Source organism: Castor canadensis, chromosome 12 (genome assembly GCF_047511655.1).
Source record: "Castor canadensis chromosome 12, mCasCan1.hap1v2, whole genome shotgun sequence".
Taxonomy (NCBI): Eukaryota; Metazoa; Chordata; class Mammalia; order Rodentia; family Castoridae; genus Castor; species Castor canadensis.
Window position 1 is genome coordinate 43,398,389 of NC_133397.1, and position 20,978 is coordinate 43,419,366.

The window sequence follows — 20,978 nt, forward strand, 5'->3', positions numbered from 1 at the left end:
CCAACAGTCCCCAGACAAGATCCCCAGGGAGATGGGTTTGTGTCGCTAAGCCTCTCCTTGTTCTATTTAGAAACTCAGCCTAATCACCAAGAAAAAGAGATGTATATATGTGTAAAGTGGGTGGAAAAGGGACCGTGTCCAGAAAGACCAGCCGTGCCCAGTAGGGGTAGGTCAGCATTGGAGAGGGTGCCTCTTCATTCTGCTACCTTCTCCAACTAAGAGAGGAGTGGGGCCTCCTGTTGAGTGAGTCCGGAGTCCCGGGACCTCTTCCCTGTAACTGCAGTCTGGGCGCACTTTGGAGGAATGTGCGGGCTGTAATCTCTCCCTCCCCCAGGGCAGGAAAGACGGGCAGGAGGTGGGGCAGCACACACAGCACAGACAAAAGGTTCTGCAGAGCCCTCCTCTCTAGCGTTCAGGTCCTTCGCCTGAGCACGGCGCCCCATCGGCCACCAAGTCACCTTCTGGCGAGTGACGCCCCCTTCCCGCGGGGCCAGGCTCCCGGTCCAGGCTGGTCTTGTAATAGGTGCCCACATCTCTCTCTCCGCACCTCAACAGGGAACGCCCCTCCCACCCCTCACCACAAACACCCGCGACGCCTTCCCCCATCCCCTTCTATTGTCTTCAAAGAGATAAGTGGCTCCCACCAAACACACCCAAATGCACCTCCCTTTGCTGGAGCTCCCATATCCCTGAGCCTTAGGGGCCCAGCAGCGAGTGCAGGGTTGAAGGGGGGAAGCGAGGGGGTAACCCGCAAGAACTTGGCATCGCAGACCCACCGTGTCCACCTCGCAAGGATGCCGGTGACCTGTAGATTGCAATAGGCACTGTATGATGCTTGCTGCTGCCATGGAAATGGTGGATGTGGTGCGCTCCCAAACTGGACGCCCCCCATGCCACTCCTAGGAGGCCGCTGAGGGTGAGCGGGACTATCCAGAGCAGGGCCAGGCGCCCCCCTGCGCCGCCGCCGCCGCTGCTGCCACCCCCGGGCGAGCCCAGCTCAGCGCCGCACCGGAGCATCCTCTGGTACATGGCGGGGCGCCCGCCGAGGGGCAGCCGCCGCGGGAGGCAAAGTTTGGGGCGCAGGGAGAGGAGAGGTAGCGGGGGAGCGGGCGGCGCGGGGTGGGCTGGTGGGCCGGGCGCCTCACCGCGCCAGGGCACCCATCCTCTCCCTCCTTCGGACAGTCGTCTCGGGGTCCTGGAATCTGCCGTGCCTTGCACCCCAAACAATCCGAAACATAGCCGAGGCGAATGCAGCTGGCGGGGTGCTTGTCCGGAAAGGTAGCCCCGGGGAACAGCAAGCGTGGAGAGGGTGGCTGCTCCCAGATTTCCAGGGCTCCAGGTTCTCAAGAGATACTCCCAAAGAGTTTCGGGCGAGAGTGCGTGCCGGGGGGGTGGGGAGCCGGGAAATTGTTTAAAGCTCCTCCCGGAGGGTCCTTACTTCTACATGACAGCCATCCACCACGAATCCACTAGGTAAATCCATTTAGCATTGTGTGTGGGAACTGGGGAGGCCACTTCGCCGGCCCAACCTCCTTTCAAGGGAGAAGCAGACCCCATGGAATCGAGGAGCCCCTTCCCTCCATTCAGCCCCGGCCGGCTCGCCCGCTCGCGCCAGCCTCCCCCGGGCAGCGCGCAGAGCAGCGGCGCGCATCGCCTGCTCCCGAGGCAATCCCCGCGTCCGCCGCCTCCTGACACTTACGCCCGGCAAGGGGTTCACGGGGAAGAGTGCACCCTTATGAAGGAAGCGGGGATAGAACCGGGGAAAAAGAGCTGAGGAAAAGCAGAAGCAGATGAAGGAGTGGAGGAGAAAAAAAAAGAAAAAGAAAAAGAAAAGAAAAAAAAAGAAAGAAAGAAAAAGAAAAGAAAAACCACACACGCTGGCGAAGCAAGGGGCTCTATGCAAATCTGCAGTCTCCAAACAGCAAATCACTGAAGCTCGGATGCAATGCAGAGGACGAGCCTATGTAACGAGGGAGGCTGGTCTAGCTTCCCACAAAAATCGCCCCGCTTTGCCTTTCTCTTGCATTCTCCACACATCAAGGGGACACGTGTACCGCGATGCGGGGAACACCTAAGGAGCAAATCTCCCTCCTCAGCCAGGTGATCCCTCAGCTTGAATTACAATGGCAAATGGTACCCTTCCCTACCCCTATGGTTTAGATGTAACCAGTGTCTTGAGAGCTCTTAAAAGGGAAAGAATTCAGCTCTTTTTATTGGATCAAACTTGTTCAACCAGGTGTTCAAAAACAAACTGCTAAATATGGCTTGACACCATCTACTCAAGGATCAGTTATGATGATCTGTTAATTACACGTATGACTCATAACAAAGAGTCCTCCTTCCCACTACAATATCATATCTCATAAAAGGCAGTAGAAGTTCAGAGCATCAAAACTCCAACCAGGAAAAAGGATGAACAGCTGGAGAAAAGGTAGAAAAAGGGAGGATGGATAGAAAGGAAGAGAAGACAGGAGAGGGAAAGGGTATTAACGAGATTGCTTGTATTTCAGTCAATAAATAGGAGATACTTAAGAACTCCCAAGGTCTTTTTTTTTTCTTTTCTTTTTTTATTGTTGTGCTGGGTGGGGGTACATTATGGCATATAGAAAATAGAACTCCCAAGATCTTTACAGAAGTTCAGCTATGATGATATTTCATAAGGGTGGAGTTCTACTTTTCTCTCATCCTGTCTCATAAAGAAAATAGCATTAGGGAACAAAAATTCTTAATCTGGTGCCTCTGGGGAAAAGAGGACATTTATATTCTGCTGGCAAAAAGAGGGAGAGTTCACCTACAAGCTCTGTGTACTAGGTGAAAGACCAGCAAAGACACTTACACCTGAGAGTTGAAATTTACCAAAACAAGTGGACTGGATAAGAGGACCACAGTCAAATTATTATTTGGGACTATGATTGAAATATTCCTCAGGCTTCTGAAAGATGATAAAAACAATAACTTGTCTGGTGGCTAGACAGTTTTTATGTTTAGTTCTATTTAAAGACAAAGGGAAACAACTCTGAACACACACACACACACACAATGTCTCATAAACTTCTCACCATCTGTATAATGTTATCAACAAATAGAAAGTCCTGTATTTAAAAAAAAAAGTAATTCTGGAAGGATTTGATTCAAATCAGCTACTTGTTCATGTGGCCATTTAGAATTAATGTTAGAGTAATTTAAAAACATCAAATACTTCCCACAATTAAGGCGTTATGCCTCTCCACCCATGTATGTACATTGCAAATTAGCTCTTTCAAAGAATCAACTTGCCACTCTGATAGCCACAGTACAAAGTATCTAGGGACGCCCCCAAATCAAACTTGCTGCAATCTAATATCTCACATTCTTGACCAATGTTTATTTTTAGTAAAAAGATAATTCCTTGGGAGTTCATTAATTTACTTACATGTACTTCAACCTCCCATAGCAGCTTAAAGACCAACAGATCCCAAATCCAACATCTTCTACTAAGTGCTGTTTCTACCTTTGTCTTCAGGCCATCTCTTCTTCATTTTCTATTTTTATAACATATATTTGACTTCATTAGTCAGTGTTATGTTCATTTTTAAGAAATGAAGAAGAGCTTCAAAGGAAAAGAAAAATCATCTTCTCAGTGTTTGTCAAGATGGTAGGTCAATATTCTGAGTTTGACATTGCACAGTGTCTACATGGAAAGAACACTGGATTAGGTTGAGAAACCTGTGATGCAGTCTCAGCACCACCATTTACTGGTTATGTCACATTAGTTTCTTAGCCTCTCCCTGAGGCTACATGACTTCCTTTATAAAATAATCATGTTCCTATCATTCCTAAAAATCCCACAGGGCAGGAAGGATATAATGCACTATTTAATGCTAGAGTACTTTTTTAAAATACTCCCTACAATTAAGCCATTATGTGTGTCCTTCCACATTAGTATAGGCTATTTGAGCTGATTATCATGCATAGTACATTCAGTTCCTTTCCACTTATAAGAAATGTAATGAATTGCATTGTTCTCCAATACCTCCATGTGTGGTGTAATCTGTCCTTCCTTTCCTAACTAGATGGTAGATTCCTGAAAGAGACAGGAGTCAAGTTTTCATTTGGACTCCCTCTAGTGCCCAGCATATGTGAAACATAAGTTATTCTCAGTACATACAGTCAATTCTCATTGTTCTCAGTAGTTATGGTCTATAAAGTCACCATGAACACTGAATTAGCAAATATTGAACCATTATTTCTAGAGGAGATAGAGGGTTATGTTCCTGTGAACCTCTGGTCACAACATTTTGATCTGCTGGTTAATATATAACCTTACATAACCTTATGTCATATGTGTTTCTGTTTAAAGATAACTTATTTAAAATATAATTGATTAGCTAACATAGAACTCATGACCTGAATGGAGCTTATCTAACATTTGCATTTTCCCTGTAATGGACATTACAACATTTTTACACTGATGAGCACTAGATAGCACTTCAGCATTACACTTAATGTTATTTTAAACAGCAAAATTGCTAACGGAAAGCACGGAAGTGTTAAAAAAAAAAAAAAAAGAAGTATTTGGGAGGCTGAGGCAGAAGGATTACTAGTTTGAGTTCAGCCTGGGCTACACAGCAAGTTCTAAGCCAACCTAGGCTACATGGAGACCCTGTTGAAAACAAACAACAATAGCAACAGCAAAAACCCAAAGTGTAAAAAATGTGGCACTAGATAAACTCCACGTAGGGCACTTGTTCATAGTATGAGAGCTGAGACAAGGAAGCAGACCATTACCTTGTTCAATCTCAGCTGGGGACATGTGTTGGGAATTCAAAATTGTCACCATTCCTTGCATGTCCACTAATGACAGCCAATGTGCTGCAGGTATTAATTTGGGGGCTAAAAATAAATTTTAGTGAAAAGAAGTAGTGAATTCATATCTGTGAATAACGAGGATAAATAGTATTTATTATTCTTTTGATTTTTGCTAAAAATGAATGGGGCAGGATCTTTGTATAAATTAAAACTCATATGAATATATGAAGTATGAATGAACTTTCTTAAGAGCATTCAATGAAGAAGAGCCTCCCCTCCTGTCTTATATTGTCTGGGGCCCTAGGAGATAAGCGTTAGGGAAAGATAGGCTAGAAATCTTAGTTTTATAAAAGTCTCAAGAGTGAAAGAAGAAATATTTATTGTTGCCTTGAAAGAAGATATTTTAGCTATAGTCTTTCAGGCAGCTGTCTAGGGCATCTTTGCAATACTTAGAAAGTTCTGGGGCAGATGCTGTGCTGTTGGTGCTGCAATATATGTTATAAATGGCAGTAATTTTGTGGAACAAGGAGGAAATCTCTATCCAGATAGTGGAGAAAAGTCTTATGGACAAATACATGCCTAATCTGGATGAAGAAAATAAAGCTTGTTTTTATTCTTTAATTTGTGTCTCTTCACCTAATCAGCAATTCCAGCTTGGAATTGTACTGTCTAAGGGAAACTGAGGCAGCATCTGACAAATTGCTTTAAGATGGGTCAAGATATTTGGCTAGCTACAATGTACTAAAACATTACAGCATGGACAGTGTGATAGATGTGTGTTAATGCTAGTTGGTACTTCAGAGCAGACGAAGTGCCTTCCTCTAAGATTTCTTCTTCTTCTCCTTCCCCTCCACCTCCTCCTTCTCTTCTTTTTCTTTTTCCTTTTAAAAGGCAAAATCTTGTTATGTTGCCCATGCTGGCTTCAAACTTCTGGTCTCAAGAGATCTTCCTGCCTTAGTCTTTCAAGTAGCTGAGGCTTTACCACCATGCTTAGCTCTTCATCAGGAATGTATGTTCCAACATCCCAGCTGGAATTACAGAAGCCAGAAATGGCTTCTGGAAGTTTGGGTATCACCCTCTTCAGTTATGATGTGGCTTTGCTCATTAGTTAGAATACTTGTTGAAAGCAGATTACCAATGAGGAAATCAATGTCTTGACAATTGGTATAATAGAGGTTATGAGTGCATTCGCTCTGTCAAAATCATTAATATGTAAGCTATATGATTAACCAAAATCTTTTATAGATAGTCTTCACTTTTACTTCAAAAGACTCTCAGAGGCTTCTCATCTTTTACCAAAAAAAAAAATGTGCCAAATAATGTAAGACTTAGCATTTATTTGTAGCTGTCACTACAATGAGAGTTTTAATGTATTAACTCACTTAAACATTACAACATGATATGAGGTAGGTAATAATATTGATCTCTAACTGCTCGTAGTCATCTTATTCTGAGAGATTGTGAGCTGGATGCTGATTGTCACATTTGTCTCAAGAAAAACTTTTCTTGTGAGACATTTTTCAGGCACCTAAAACAACAAAGAGCTAAAACCTCTTCAAGCTTCCAGAGCAGGATACAGAATTATATGCTTAATAAACCTCTTTTTCTGTAGAAGAAGTTGGCTGAGTCTTGCATTCATTATGACTTATACTTGTGGAATCTCTGTGAAGGGTAGTCAGCCCTTGTTGATAACAACTGTGGCTACTGAGATCTACCTGAAAGAACCTAATAACAAGTACATTAAATCAATCCTAAAGCAACTCATAGGGAATGATTTATGTGAATGAGTGCAGGATGCCTAAGTTGGACAATAGTATTAAAAATGGGAGATAGGTTTGAAAGATAAGGGGGAAAAACAAAAGAAATGGAAGGGCACATAATAAGAGAGTGAATGGAAAGGTGGAGAGGGGGGCTGGGGAGGAATGGAAAAGAACAGGCCATTTCAAATTATTTCCTCATATCCCCAAATCAACCCTTCTGTCTCAAAGAATAGGATGGTTGTCAAGCAGATACTTCCACCTTTTCATGTTTTTCTTAAGCTTAATTGGAAATCCTTACAGCTCAGTATTAAGCTTTTAAAATAGAAATGTAGACACTAAAAGCAGCAGAGGGGAAGTATATTAAAACCCACAGGCAACACTAATCTTTTAAAAATTAAAAACGAGGAGAGTATTGGTTTTGCATTTTGCATGTCTATTGATATCAGCATAAAGAAAAGACAAGTAAAGCCCACATACCCATCTACCTGTACTTACTAAGACAGACCAAGAGAGAAAAGGGGTAAAGAGAGAATATGATCTATAAGAGTTGTAAAGATAACCTCTGATTCTGCTACCTCTCCATATTATTTTAGGCTCATAAGGGCATTCTGAGGGAAGATCAGAATAGAAAAGTAAGAGCATGGAGAGAGAAAAAAATGCCAGAGCTAAAAGCATCCTTGGAAATTTAGTGCAATCACTTTATTATTTAGATGTTAAACTTGTGCTACAGAATAGACATTTTTATGATGTGGTTACATATGTAGAAGTTCACTTTCATCTCCTGCTGCCCATAATCCAGTCATAGACACAGATACTAGATTATTGGATTCAATCAATTTACTTATTACTGAGAGCCTCTACTTGGATATAAATCAGGTGTGGTGAGGATCCAACATGAGCCAACACAATACTCAGCTCACTCAAGTTACACTAAAACCTGGATTTTCATTTTGACTTTACTTAAGCCAAGGTTAGTTAGATGTGTTTAGGAATATTTTATCATCTCTATGTTTCTCTTGTTCTATTTAATAAAAATGAAATTTATGACATCCTGTATAAAACTTGGTGCCTAAGCACCAAGGCAGAGTCACAGAGATTTTACTCTTAACTGTATCTTTAAGTATTCTGTCTATTTGCTTGGGCATCAACTAATCATACACTATCTCTTAATCACTATAGCATGTATTATTTGCTTAACTGTTTTAATAAACTTGTGTTGTTGACAAACACTTCCATAGCTCCATGCTCTTCCAATGTGAGTGTGTTCATAACACAGTGGGAAAACATGTAGTTAGAGTGCTGGAATATAAGTTTGAGTCCAAGCTCAATCATCATGATTGATGTGACACTAGGTTTAATGGTACCTTTTTCCAGTTTCCTCATCTGCAAAATGATTACAACACTATATGTAGTGGAATTGGAACAGTTTCTAAGATATAGTAAGCACTTACTATATGTTTTTTATACATATATGTTGTAGTTAGATACTAAAGACATAGGATAATGAGCTGCTGTGAAGTGGTTTTGAATTTAGCCATGTTCTAAACACTCCTCACTCAATCTGCAGTCAAGTTCACCCATCTTCCAATAATGTATTAGTTTAGCCTGTTCCTCTCAACCTGTGGTGCTCACATTTTGGGGTGCAGGGAAATCATTATATGTCTGTTAAATCACAGATTGCTCTGCTTTTGATCTCTTCAATCTTTGGAGGACCCTGGTAATTTACATTACTAATAAGTCCCTAGGAAATGTTGCAGCTGCTGGCCTAAGGGGAAAAGGACTTTGAGAACCACTGCTGGGTCTGAATGTCAAGGTTCTCCACACAGGTTTTATTAATGAAGATATGCAACACTCTCATTAATCTACCTACCAATGATCTCACCCCCTTTTAGCTGATCCTATAATACTACAGCCAGGTCAGCGTTCCCTAAGCCTAGGGCAACAGTGTTATTCCCATTTCTCTTCCTTATAGCATTCTTTGAAGACTTCAACATGTCTATTATATGAATCTATTTGCCATCATCTCACACCACACATCTATAAATTCTCTTTACTCTAGTTAGAAAAATGCATTTTATTTTTTTCCCATCTTTAGTAAGGTTAAGCTCGTTGGTGGGTAAAGGCAGGAACCAAAACATTGTACTAAGGTCTGGTCCTACTAACTTACTAGCTATATGGCCTTGGGTGAGTTACATAAATAAAAGTTCCCATCTGTAAAAGGGGTTAATAATTGTTGAGTTGTGTGAGGATTAAATGAGTTGACAAATGTAAAGAATTTAGGACAGAATAGTGCTGGATGTAAATAATATATACATACTAGATGTGTTGATGCTGCTGTTATTTACAATGGGTATTATTCTTTTAAGGCAGGGAGAAAATAAATCAGAATTTATGATAATACTCATTTCAAATAACCTAATACCACTCATCCCAATAGTCAATCACCATAAAAAAAGAAAGAAAGAAATTCTTTCCAGGTCCTGGCATATCAGGACTCTAGTCTAGCCAGAATCAGCTACAGGAAAGATCAATGCAATAAACTAATGACTGGGGACCTGTCTGCTACATTCCAGGGCACAGTACATCATACACATCCATCACTGCAGAAGAAAGAAACATGAGATTGTTGAGAATGGACTAGAATTGAAAGGACAAGTACAAAGCAAAGCAGGGAGATGTTAAAACTAAAGCTTAGTTTGCAAATTCTCTAATACATACAGATATTCAAACCAGGAACCAGAATTCATGTACATACCATATGTTTAATTTCCTGAATTCCAAGCACTTAGAGCATAAACCAATTTAATCTATCATTACAAATTTATATTCTGGAACCTATATTACCAGCCTTATCTGGATCTATAATCCAATCCCCATCTGACACAGGATTTATTATATATATATAATAATATATATATTAGATTACACATTTGGTCAGAGTGATATTTTGATGTTAGTATTATAGTTAAGTTGGTCTGAGTGTTCTACTACAAAGCTCTCTTTTCCAGGTAAAGGTAAAGTTTTATGTCATGGTTCCATGCAGCCTTTCTTGTCTTAACCTCCAGCTCAACTTTTGCTGCTTTCCCAACAAATATCCTGAGCCCCATTAATATTTCAATCTTCCCTAAAATACATTGTGATTTTTTTATTTTTAATTTTTTTGTGGTAGTGAGGTTTGAACTCAGAGCCTTGACTACCATTTGTACCATGTCATCAGATCTTTTTGCTTTTTGCTTTAGTTACTTTTCAGTTAGTGTCTCATGTTTTTTTGCTCAGGCTAACCTTGTACTGTGATTGTCCTAACTCTGCCCCCCACACAGCTGGGATTACAGACCTGTACTACCCCATCTGGTTTATGTGTTGAGATTAGGTCTTGCTAACTTTTTGTCTGGGCTGGCCTTAAACAATCTTCCCAATCTGCCTCCCAGAGCTGGATTTACAGAAGAAATATGTCACCGTGCCCAGCCCTATGGTTTTTCTTTTTTCATTCTTTGCCATTGTCCATACTATAAACTATTTTTCCTAATTGCTTCTTATTATCCCATAAACTCTTCTATCAAATTTTAACATTTTTCTCTGTTGGAAAAATATCTGAACTCTGTCAGTTACTTGCTATCTTCTCAAATAATAGACTATCACAAGTACCTAACAAAAATATTCAGGATATGTAATAGCAAATTGTTATTATACTGAATGAATAACTGAAGTATTGTAGCAACTGGTTAATTCAAACTCCATGTTTAGGTGTTTAAAATGACCAAAGCCAACAGAGGAAGGAAACAAATCCTCTTCAATTTATCCATGAAAGTCTTTGGTGAGCTCTTTTTGTTGCCAAAAATACATAAAACTTTTAGGCTGAACTTTCATTTTAATGCTAAGCTAACTAGTCATAAAGAATGATGGAATTCATCACCATGTTTTCCTGCTTATGTAAAAATTTCTTTTCCATACTATGTTAAAAAAATGCCACGAAGCTAAGATACTTACTGTGAAGTTGAACTGCAGAGCAAATATTTATAGCCAACTTATAAATCCTTGACTATAGGTTTTATAATGGAAATACTGTCGCCATCACCACTACAACCATTCGAATAATATCACCATAGCAAAACCTATAATATAATGTATTTGCTCTGGAATGGATGAGGGAATAATGTATATAGGAGCTGAAAAACTTTTAGTGGCTGGATTCAAATTGCATAATTATCTTTCATAGTTCAAGTTTCTTAGAATATATATTTCAAAATGAGTAGTATATGCTCTAAAACATTTAATCTTAAAAGGTGAGGATTTTTTGATATTTGTATAAGAAATATATGACTTTTGAGGCATTTTGAAAAATCATTAGTCAATTTAAAAAAACTGTTTTTTTTTCCTTCTGTGAAAGAGGGAATCATCTCAATAATATAATAGAGAAAATGTGAGAGAACTGTGTGTTTATCTTGACAGGTGTTAGTAGATCCACAGTCCTTTGTGGAATTGTTCTTGGTACAATAGAAAACATTACACCTGCAAAGTAATGAATTTACCTTATTGCATTCTACATAAGATAAACCACACAACGAGTAGAATTAATTTACTAATGTCTTTCTTATGAAGCTTTCATTAGGCATATGGTGTGCTCTTCAATATTTAACATGAGGTAGATATTAAAACATAGCAATGAAAAGGCATGTCTGATGGCTGCCTCATGTTATTTTCAAATGGGGTAGTTTAGCCTCTGATTATCTTAGCCACCTAATCAAAAGGATACAAAAGTATTTCTAGATATGAGTGTTTTTGGAATCTAAAATAGAAGAAATAGATGTTTCCTTTCACCATCGCTATTAAATAATTTAAACTGAATTTGCTGTTCTCATTTTTAAAGGAGGGAGAAACTTAATTTTCTGTGTATTGTAACATTTCATACATTCATAAAATTTAGAAGTCAAATATTAAGAAAGTGGTTTAATGCAATTCATAATGGTTTACTTTGAAAGTAACACTTCTACATAGCCTAGTAAACATAAGCTTAAGTAGGGGTTAAAAACTGTATAGTTTAATAGCTAAAGGAAGATCAATTTCAAACAAATAAAATCAGTATCCCTTCATATTAACATTAGTTTGATTTACCATCTGTCAAAAACTAGATTCAAAACATCTCACAGAAGAACCCACCTCCTTCAGTGAAGTCATCACTCATGGAGCATGGGGCTGCCCCATTCTAGCTAACATTTATAGGAGCATAAAGAACTAACAGTCACACCCTCATTGCCACACTATGCCAAGTTCTTAATTTTTCATTTTAGTTTCCCTTGCAAATTCTCTCCTGTTTCTTTGTAATCACAGTTGTGCCAATTGAAACTTGAAGATCTTATCAGGCATGCATTTTACTACTCTTATTTAAGTTCACTCATTTCAATTATTATTTACTGCCACAGTTGCAAGAAAAGAGACATGGTCAAAGAAGAGTAAAGGTAAGTCTATTCTTCCTCAGCATAAGCAGCCACAAACAGTGTGAAAGCAATGGATCATGAAGAAAAGCAATTTCTTACTTGAGGGGTTAGACACTACCCTCTTTTGTACTGTTAAATCAAAGTTTTAGTTAATTTTTCAAGTAATACTCTTTTTTATCAATTTACATAAATACTCTCTAGAGATACTGCAAACAATTACCCTAAACAGAACCTCTCAGTCAATCAATGGAAGAGATAAAAAATAAAAAATAAAATTAATAAATAACCTCTTTTATGTTGCATTGAGCAAACTTTATATAGTATGAGAAAAAATATTAAACTGCTAAACAAGGAAAAGATAATTAACTTAATAAAAATGAATTTGAACTTATACACAAGGCTTTTTTCTTCTCTTTGCTTAGGGAAAACATAGATGGTTTTTATTTTGGAGTTCCTCTCATTTGCTAGCATTAGAAAATTGAAAACTATGCAAATTTCAGCAAATGTTAGCTTTACCTTTTAGGCTCACAACAATATTAACCACTGCTATCAGTTGGTGATAAATTCAAATTTGAGAAAATTTGTAGCAGAAAACTATGCTCTCCAACATCATGTGAAAATCATAATCAATTTTAAGTGCATTTATATTCATAGAAGAGTAAAACACTCTCTTAAGTAATAAAGGCAAATAATAGTTATATGTATAAATTGTGGGGAAGGGAAAATCATGATCCTATTTTCACAGTCCATCTTTTTAAATGTTTATTGCTTATGTGAGTTATGTTTCAGGAAGTTGCACTCAATTTTCTATAGTGAAAACTGTCATGCCATGACAGAACAAAGTCTCCGTAGCTAAATCATAAGGTTATAACAAAACCTTATAATTTACTTCAACTTATTCCTCAGTTGCTCAGTTTTATCTATCTACAAATCCTATCCTTCACACTTTTAACAGATATCTGAAGTAACAGTTTGAGTGCTTAGTGGGAAAAACTCTAGCTATTATTTTAATTGCCCTTTTGTTTCCAGTTTGTCAATACTGATGATATTCAGTTTTGACTCATATCCTACAGAAATATTAAGAACAAAGAAACCAGTACATAAGACTGGCAGTGTATGTCAAGTGGTAAAGCACTTAACTAGAAAGTTGGAGGGTTCAATCATCAATACCATAAATAAAAGAAAGTATTTAGCATAGCAGGTTTTTTCTGTTTTACATGTACTGGAATAAGATTTTCTGAGTCTGGTGGAACAATATACCATATAAGCCAAGAAAATATTTGTGAAAACTTAAAGGAATATGGAACTATGGCCAGAAAGCAAACTAAAAGAGGGCATATCTACAACCAAGCACAATAAAAGTTGAATATTAAGAATAAAATAAACTTAGAAGAAGGTTGAAGCCATTCAGTATGGCTGAGACGAGTGGAATATGGGGATATGAATATATTACATTCATCCAACCAAAAATCCTCAATCCAATTAATAATAATAACAACAATAATAATAACAGGTTAGAAGTGTGATAGAGTTTTGAATCTATTAGGTTTCCAGGGCTGGGGATCAAAAAACAACCAAACAAAAAAATCAAGAGTTGGATTGATGACATGTCAGAGAATGGACAATATGTTGAGATTTCTGAGATAAGAACATATAAAATAATATGATTAGGAATGAGATCCAGATCCAATACTAAAGAATTCAATAGTTTCCCATGACTTACTAGGTAATACCAAACTTCCTTACAGTCAGTTTGCTCCTGTGACCAGTTAATGTTGAGAAAATGTAAACGGAAGTTATTAAGAAAGTTTTTTTTAAAAAGGTAGATTTGGATAGCATGTCCCTTGAGCTGTTTTGCCCTAAAACCTTATTATTCTGACCTAAAATGCAGAGTTAGTGCTGATGGGCAATACCCATCCTGAAATCCTGTGGTTAAAACCATATATTAAGGATGCAGAAATAAGAAGACAGAAGAAGCCTAAATGTTTGATGTGTTTCTGAATGAATTATATCAGCCCTGCAATATCTTTTGGGACTTTGTATTAAATTAGAAAAATAAATGATTTAATGAGATGTAAGTCAGGCATCATGCTTTGGAAGCTAAATATATATACTTAATGGATATAACTAATTTCTTCGAAGGATGATTACCTAGATGGGTGAGTCAGCCCACCTATGCTTCCAGGCATCTGGGGGAGATTTTTATTCTTAAGAAAAAAAGGCACAATCTGATATGCCATTGGTTTCTCCAGAGCCACATGCACTTTTAGCACAGTTAAGATAGTTGCTTTAATACAGGAGTCCATTAAAGGTAATAATTGAGAAATAAGGCTCTTGAACAGAAGAAAATACCTTTGAATAAAGAATTCTATGGACCTGAAGGGAAGCACTTGTTTTTCCATCCTGAACATGCCAAGAATAAGGAAAAGAACATCCCATTCCTTGGAGATAGGGAATTAGACCCTGCTAAACCACACTCTCAGCCAGGGATGCTCCAAGGTGGACCAGGATTATTACCAATTTGCATATGCTCTCAGGTATCAGACCCAAATGTGAGTAGGTGCAAGCTGCTATTCATTCATTTGTGCTTTTATCCATCAGTGTTTCAAATTATTTATTTACCTAACAAGTATTTGTGGAGCACCTATTCTGAAGCAGGGTTTGTTCCAAGCCCTGGGCTCATCTAGAAAGAAACACTCAGGAGCTTGGTTCTTATTGAGGTAATATGTGTTCTGTGTTTACTGCTTCCTCATCTTGAACCAGGTCACTCACAATCCTCTCTTGAAGTCCAGAGAGGATGATATGTACTTTGTGACTTACAGTATCTGTGCTGTAGATGAACTCTAATTGGAGCTGCATGAGTGTTCTTGCCTCAGCTAATATACTTTCATACTCAGAGAGTTTCAAAGCCACCATGTGCACAGCTCAGATATGTTTATTGACCAGATGCTTACCACCTATTTGGCAAATGTTGTATATGAAGTTTTAGGAAAACAAATATTGATCGAAAAAATTCCCTTGCATTTAATATTCTGTCATTCTGCAAGGCTACTATTAACTTTGATGTACACATGCAATTATCTGTCTAAAGAGTTTCAATTGCCCTAACTCTTGGGCACCACACCATGATTAAATGCATATAAGCAACAAGTTCTTGACTTGGGCAGCCAAAAACCACTGTGGCATAAGATCAATAGTTACATCATTTTCCAAAGATTGTCTTTGTCATTTCTTCCTACACTCCTCAAAAGCCCTGATAAATACCTAAAGCTACACTTGTTCTTCCTTCTGAGCACATGACTTTTGTGCAAATGGAAGTTAAAATCACACAGGAAGCATCCAGAGTGCCCATATAGAAGTTTGGATTTTTCAAATTATTGTGGAGCTCATAATAGCCACTTTCAACTGGCAAGGCACCCTCCTCATCAGACTCCACATGCTTTGGAGCAAGAAAAACTAACAAGCATAAATGTAAAATCTTGCATAAAGGTTTGAGAAAAAATCAGTAGCATAGACACGGAATGAGGAAACTTAATTCTGTAGTTTTTAGTGTATTAAGTTTTTTCACTGAACAGAAATGCAATCATAGGCAACACTTTGATGCCAGCTATTAAAAAATGTCTGCATGGATTGAATTCTAATGTCTAGCTCATAGGAGTAATAATAATTTTTCTGAACTTTACCTAAGACATACATGGGGTCTGATTTGACATTCTGGGTGCCCCATTTCAAATGATATATTGACAAACAGGTGGGGGACCAGATGGTCATTAAGAGCTATATTCAGTCTAGTGACAGAGACAAAGAGAGATATTGCAAACATTCTCAAATACTAAGAGTTTCCACATAAAAGAAAGTAGACTTATTCTACTTTCTTTTCCATTATCTATAGGAAGGAACAACAGGTGGAAATAGATTAATAAGGTAACAGATATCAACACTCAACATATATGAAGCATCCAGAAAGGGGAGGGGTGGGAATTTAGAACTAAGCTGCATTCTTACAAGGGAAATTCTGATTTATTCCCTTTTCCTGGATTCTTATTTCTACAAATTTCTTTGGAAAAAAGGAATGATAGATTTTAAAAGGTAGTGGTAGGTTTAGTAGGTCTCAAACACTGCCCTGTGATTACATATGGGTATAACTCATTCCAAGAACCTTTTGGAGGATCTAGGTAACTATTAATAAGAAAACAATAAAATTATGGTTGTGATCTTATATATTTCACATGCATTTTCATTCATATAACTTTAGTTCTAGGAAAATACTTTCCATCTTCCTCTGGAAGGTTTGGGGTGGAATATCAAAAGCTATCTAAAAAAAATAAAATGACTCTAATACCAAAAACTAGAATGACAAGCCATCCATTTGTAAGGCTAAAAACAAATAGGCTAAAACATGGGGAATTAAGGACATATCATTGGAGAGCAGAGGAGAACCAGACTATAATGATCAGAGAAAGAAGTGGGTGATAAAGAAATCACAGCAACTGCAGACAAGAGTGTGAGGGCACATATAAAATAAATAGATAAGTAAATATATTACAGTACTGTGTATTATGTATATCTTATGTACTTACCATTATCTTCTGCAGTTACATTGTACCTATCACATTATCAGTTTTTGCTTTAGTCTATATGTAGCATATTTGACCATATGTATAAACAGGTTTTTTTTCTTTATTGTTGTGATGGGTGGGGGTACATTGTGGCATTTACACAGGTCCTTACAATGTATCAAATATATCATACTTGAATTCACCCCCTCCACTCTTCCCGTTGATTCCTCTGCCCTGATTCCTGGAGTAGTCTCAACAGGTCTCATTTTTGCACTTACTTACATGCTAATGAAGTTTCCTTTGCTAACGCTGAGAACCACGCCTCCCCCCAAAATATTTTTGAGATTACTAAAGACAGTCTTGTGTGAACTCAAGTCAGGTCACAAAGGACAAACATACAATAAATCTGTCCTTTGATTCTAAGGAAATGTTGATCCCTGTATCTCCTTCTCAAACTGAATTCAAGGAAATCATTTCCACTTCAACATGTACACGTATGTCTGCATATTCGTGTATGCATCATTATTTTACACAGATAAATTCAGCAATGACTTTTGCCAATTAAGGTCAGGGTTAATGAGCTATAAAATACTCACTCAAGCACCTTTGCCTTTTATTACAAAAGGCATTCCTCATCTTTCACTCATGTCTAACTCCCACACAAACCTTCTGTGATTTTGTTTTATTATTGCAAACAGCCAGCAGCCAAAAGTTGGAAATTTAGACTTGAGAACATGCCACTTATGTCCAAAACTACAGGGAAATGAGGCTTTAATGACTCTCTTCTTTAGGCTTCAATTTTGGAATTTCTGAGAAGACCCTGGATCTTCATTTCTATTTGTTTGCATTTGTATTCAAGAATTGCTGTCTATGGAACAGGTTCTGCCTGAAAGCTAGTGGGGGTGGGGGAGGTGAGGGAGTGGGGAATAAGAAGTGAGGTAGGGGGAAGGGGAAGCAATGGGGAGAGGTGGCCCAAACATATGAATAAATGTAAGAACAATTAAAAAAAATAACATACACACAAAAAATTGCCTTCTAGGCCAAGCATGGTAGTACATACCTGCAATCCCACCTACTTGGGAGGCAGAGGAAGGAAGAGCTCAAGTTTGAGGCTAGCTTGTACAAAGGTAGTCAGACCATATCTCAAAACGAAAATATAAACACAATTGCTAGGGATGTCATTCAAGTGGTACATCACTTACCTACTATCCCCAAGGCCCTGAGTTAAATCCCCAGTAACAAGAATTGCTTTCTAAAAAAAAAAAAAAAAAAAAATCCAAAATATTTACTTTTTTTAAGAATGAAAAGACCTACCTGCAGTAAAGATTTTCTAACCCTTACACCTTAATTATAAGGACTATGTGGTCTAGTTAGGTTTAGTGATTTACTCAGAACTGCATAGCTAACTAAATTATATGCCACACATAAAATATCATATCCTATAATCTATGAAAAGGCTTGAAAAGGATCATGAACCTTTACAACTGTATATAAGTTGTGTGCGTACATTTGTACATTTTTAAGGACCAGAGGATACATAATTTTATCAGTTTCTCAAAATGTTCCTCAATATTGCAAGGACAATTATGGTTGCAGCCCTAACTTATAATATGTTTTATCTTTATAAAATATTCTAAAATACTTAAGGTTGCATAATACAAACTTCCAGCCAATAAGGGATTCCTTAGATAATAACACTGATGGACAGCATACAATTTCAAATAGCTGGGATCTTCAGATAACAAGCCAACTCTCATGTTCTTATGGTTCAAAATTCTAACCATTACAAAGGTATTTGTATTGCTGTACACTTTCCTTCCCCATATTTTCTCCCATTGGTTTAAGTATTATACTTTGGAGTCTCAAAAAACAAAGCCACTTTTGGTTATTCAGAATATCTTTCAAATATTTGAAGATGACTATTATATCACCTTAAGCCTTTGCTTCTTGGTCATAAAAGCCAGCATTCTCAGTACTGTAGTTACCTTCCTGGACTAAAGACACTGAGAGATGGAAGGAACACTGTTCAGTTTGTTTCTAAAAAACATATACCCAAAAACTGACGAGAATGCTTTGAGGTCTGACGTGTCCCTGACTAACTCTTTCTGGTAGATATATTATATTTTGCTGGGGAGGGAGGAGATCATAGTATTTCACTGTCTAACTGGAAAGATAAGAGGTTAATGACCTTTCTTGAGGTTTTCCAGTTGAAGCACAGCAGAGCAAAAGATGTGTACTTGGCTATTCAGATAATATTAACGATGCTCGTATAGATAAGACATTTGAAATTTCCAAAAGATAAACATTAAATTCTTTTATTTATATGAAAAATCTAGCCATTTTGTAAGGGTTGAGTCAGAAATGAAGAATGGAACACATCAGATTTATGGGATGACTGGAGAAAGAATGACCTACTTTAGCAACAATACACAAATAATTTAAACCCAGTAAGTGGACAAGATGAAAAATCTAGTCTTTTTCACCATTCCTACATTCTTTACACCAGCATTTCTCAAAGACTTAGAATCAATGATAATCTCATCAAATCTCAGGGAAGGTAAAACTAAAACATTCTCTCCATATCAGTTTCTTTGTGATTCTCACTGAAAATTGTTCACTTCAGTCTCTAAGAATCTCCCTTTTTGAAGACATCCCATTAGCATACCACAACATTTGTTCCTCAGATCGCAATTTAGGTACTTCTATGCCACATAGACCCAGTTAATTTAATTTCTATCAAATTTCCAATTTACCCACTATTTTAATACTTTAACAAGTCTGAGTTCTAATGTGGTTAATTAGATTAGGGCGTTTACTGTTTTATTAAAGACCAAGATGTTTATATTGAAGCTCTTTTTCTGCCCCAGTTCTGAATCAGGCTGGGAATTACTGTTGGTTTCCTTATTTTCTGTAGGGTTATAAGGCCAAGTGAAACCATCTCTCCTCTGGCTCCCATACTCTCGTTTGTAGGAAGACCTAAGAATGAGACTGCTAGAGACTCAGAAATGGTAGGAAATCCTAGTCTTCAAAGACACATTGGGTATTTTAGTTCCATTTCTCTAGAGAGACCTGTATTTGAAAAAGCTAGTGCATATTCTTCAGTATTATTCTTGAGAATCCTGGGCAGTAGAGAGTATTGAGGACAATAGGCAAAATATTTCTAGTTCTTCACTATAATGTAAAAATAACACCAAATTACTATAGCTAATGCCATTTATTTATTTTTTTATGTTCTTATCTTTTGAACATTCATACTGAAATACTTGCAGATAGTTGAGGAAATATATGTTTGCTATAAAGTAATCCAGTTGGAGGGTAGAGATGGAAAAGTTTGATGTTACAGATAAAACAGAAGCAGTCTGTCAAATAATTATTAGAACTGGGTGATAGATTGATTTGTATGCTCTTAACTCACTTATCCTCTTTATTTTTGTGTGTTTTGATATGTTTTGGGGTTAAAATTAAGTAATAAAAATTAAGTAATAATAAGGGTGCCTAAATCCTCCCACCCCCCACAGAACTGCCAACCCTGGTAAATTCAGAGACATAAGAAGAATTGGAAATATTTTCCCTAGTGGTCAAGACATTCAATTCTGTAACTAATGGTTTTTATTGAAGTTGGTATTAACAACTACTCAACAAACAGAGAATTCCTGGTCACATGCTTTACTTATTTGAGTGGTTGACCTAAATTTGACAAAAGAGGAAATGCTAAAATCACCTTAAAACTGTGTAATTACTTATTGCACTATATGCATCATGTGTTGAAATTCTTAACAGTCAATATTCAATGTAGAATTAAAACATATATTTAATATTTTAAAGCTACATTTTATTATTTTTTATTGTTGTGCTGGGAGTACATTGTGGCATCTACAAAAGTTCTTACAATATATCAAAGATATCATAGGTGAATTCACTCCCTCCAAAGCTATATTTTAAAATCTACATTTGGTGAATTGCAAATAATTCAAATTTGAATGCCATCAAATGCAACAAGTTTCTGCAAAAAGCTTTTGACTTTAAGAGGCTTCCTTTTGACAGATTTCTTAAGTTATGGAATGCAGCCATCAGCAGTCTGTGAAAAAATGAAATGCTGCAAGTCTATTTTTATGCAGCTGGGATCAAGTTACTAAATGGATCAAAAGAAATAATTTCTTTGAAGAGGTGGCTGTTGACACCAGTGCCCTAAAAATAAGTGCAATTTTGTGGATACAAAAACTTGTTTATATCTCAGTGCAAGTAACTATAGATATATTTTCCATATATAGGCTTGCACTCAATATACATTAAGTGCCATTTTGAACATATTTTTATATCCTTCAGATTAATATTACTTTACTAAGAGGATAAGTTCATGCTATCTTTTTAATAATTGACATAGTTAAAGACAATCTCACCAAGTTTAGCTTAATGAGTTAATAATAAAAACTGAT

General features: G+C 37.3%; 1 protein-coding gene across 48 annotated transcripts in view; it reads right to left on the reverse strand.

The window, feature by feature from the left end:
* Positions 1–20,978, reverse strand: part of Nrxn1 (neurexin 1) — a 1,065,367-nt gene that overhangs the window by 406,750 nt on the left and 637,639 nt on the right. For 2 of the 48 annotated variants that reach the window (XM_020153749.2, XM_020153748.2), the window contains exon 1: positions 777–2,116. The exons of 44 other annotated variants lie outside the window; for them this stretch is intronic. In XM_020153749.2, coding sequence (XP_020009338.1) covers positions 777–1,029 — 253 coding nt within the window. In that variant the 5' untranslated portion in view covers positions 1,030–2,116. Of the gene's footprint in view, positions 1–776; positions 2,117–20,978 lie in introns of those variants that run through there. 2 more of the 48 variants (XM_020153751.2, XM_020153750.2) reach the window with 1 other exon arrangement.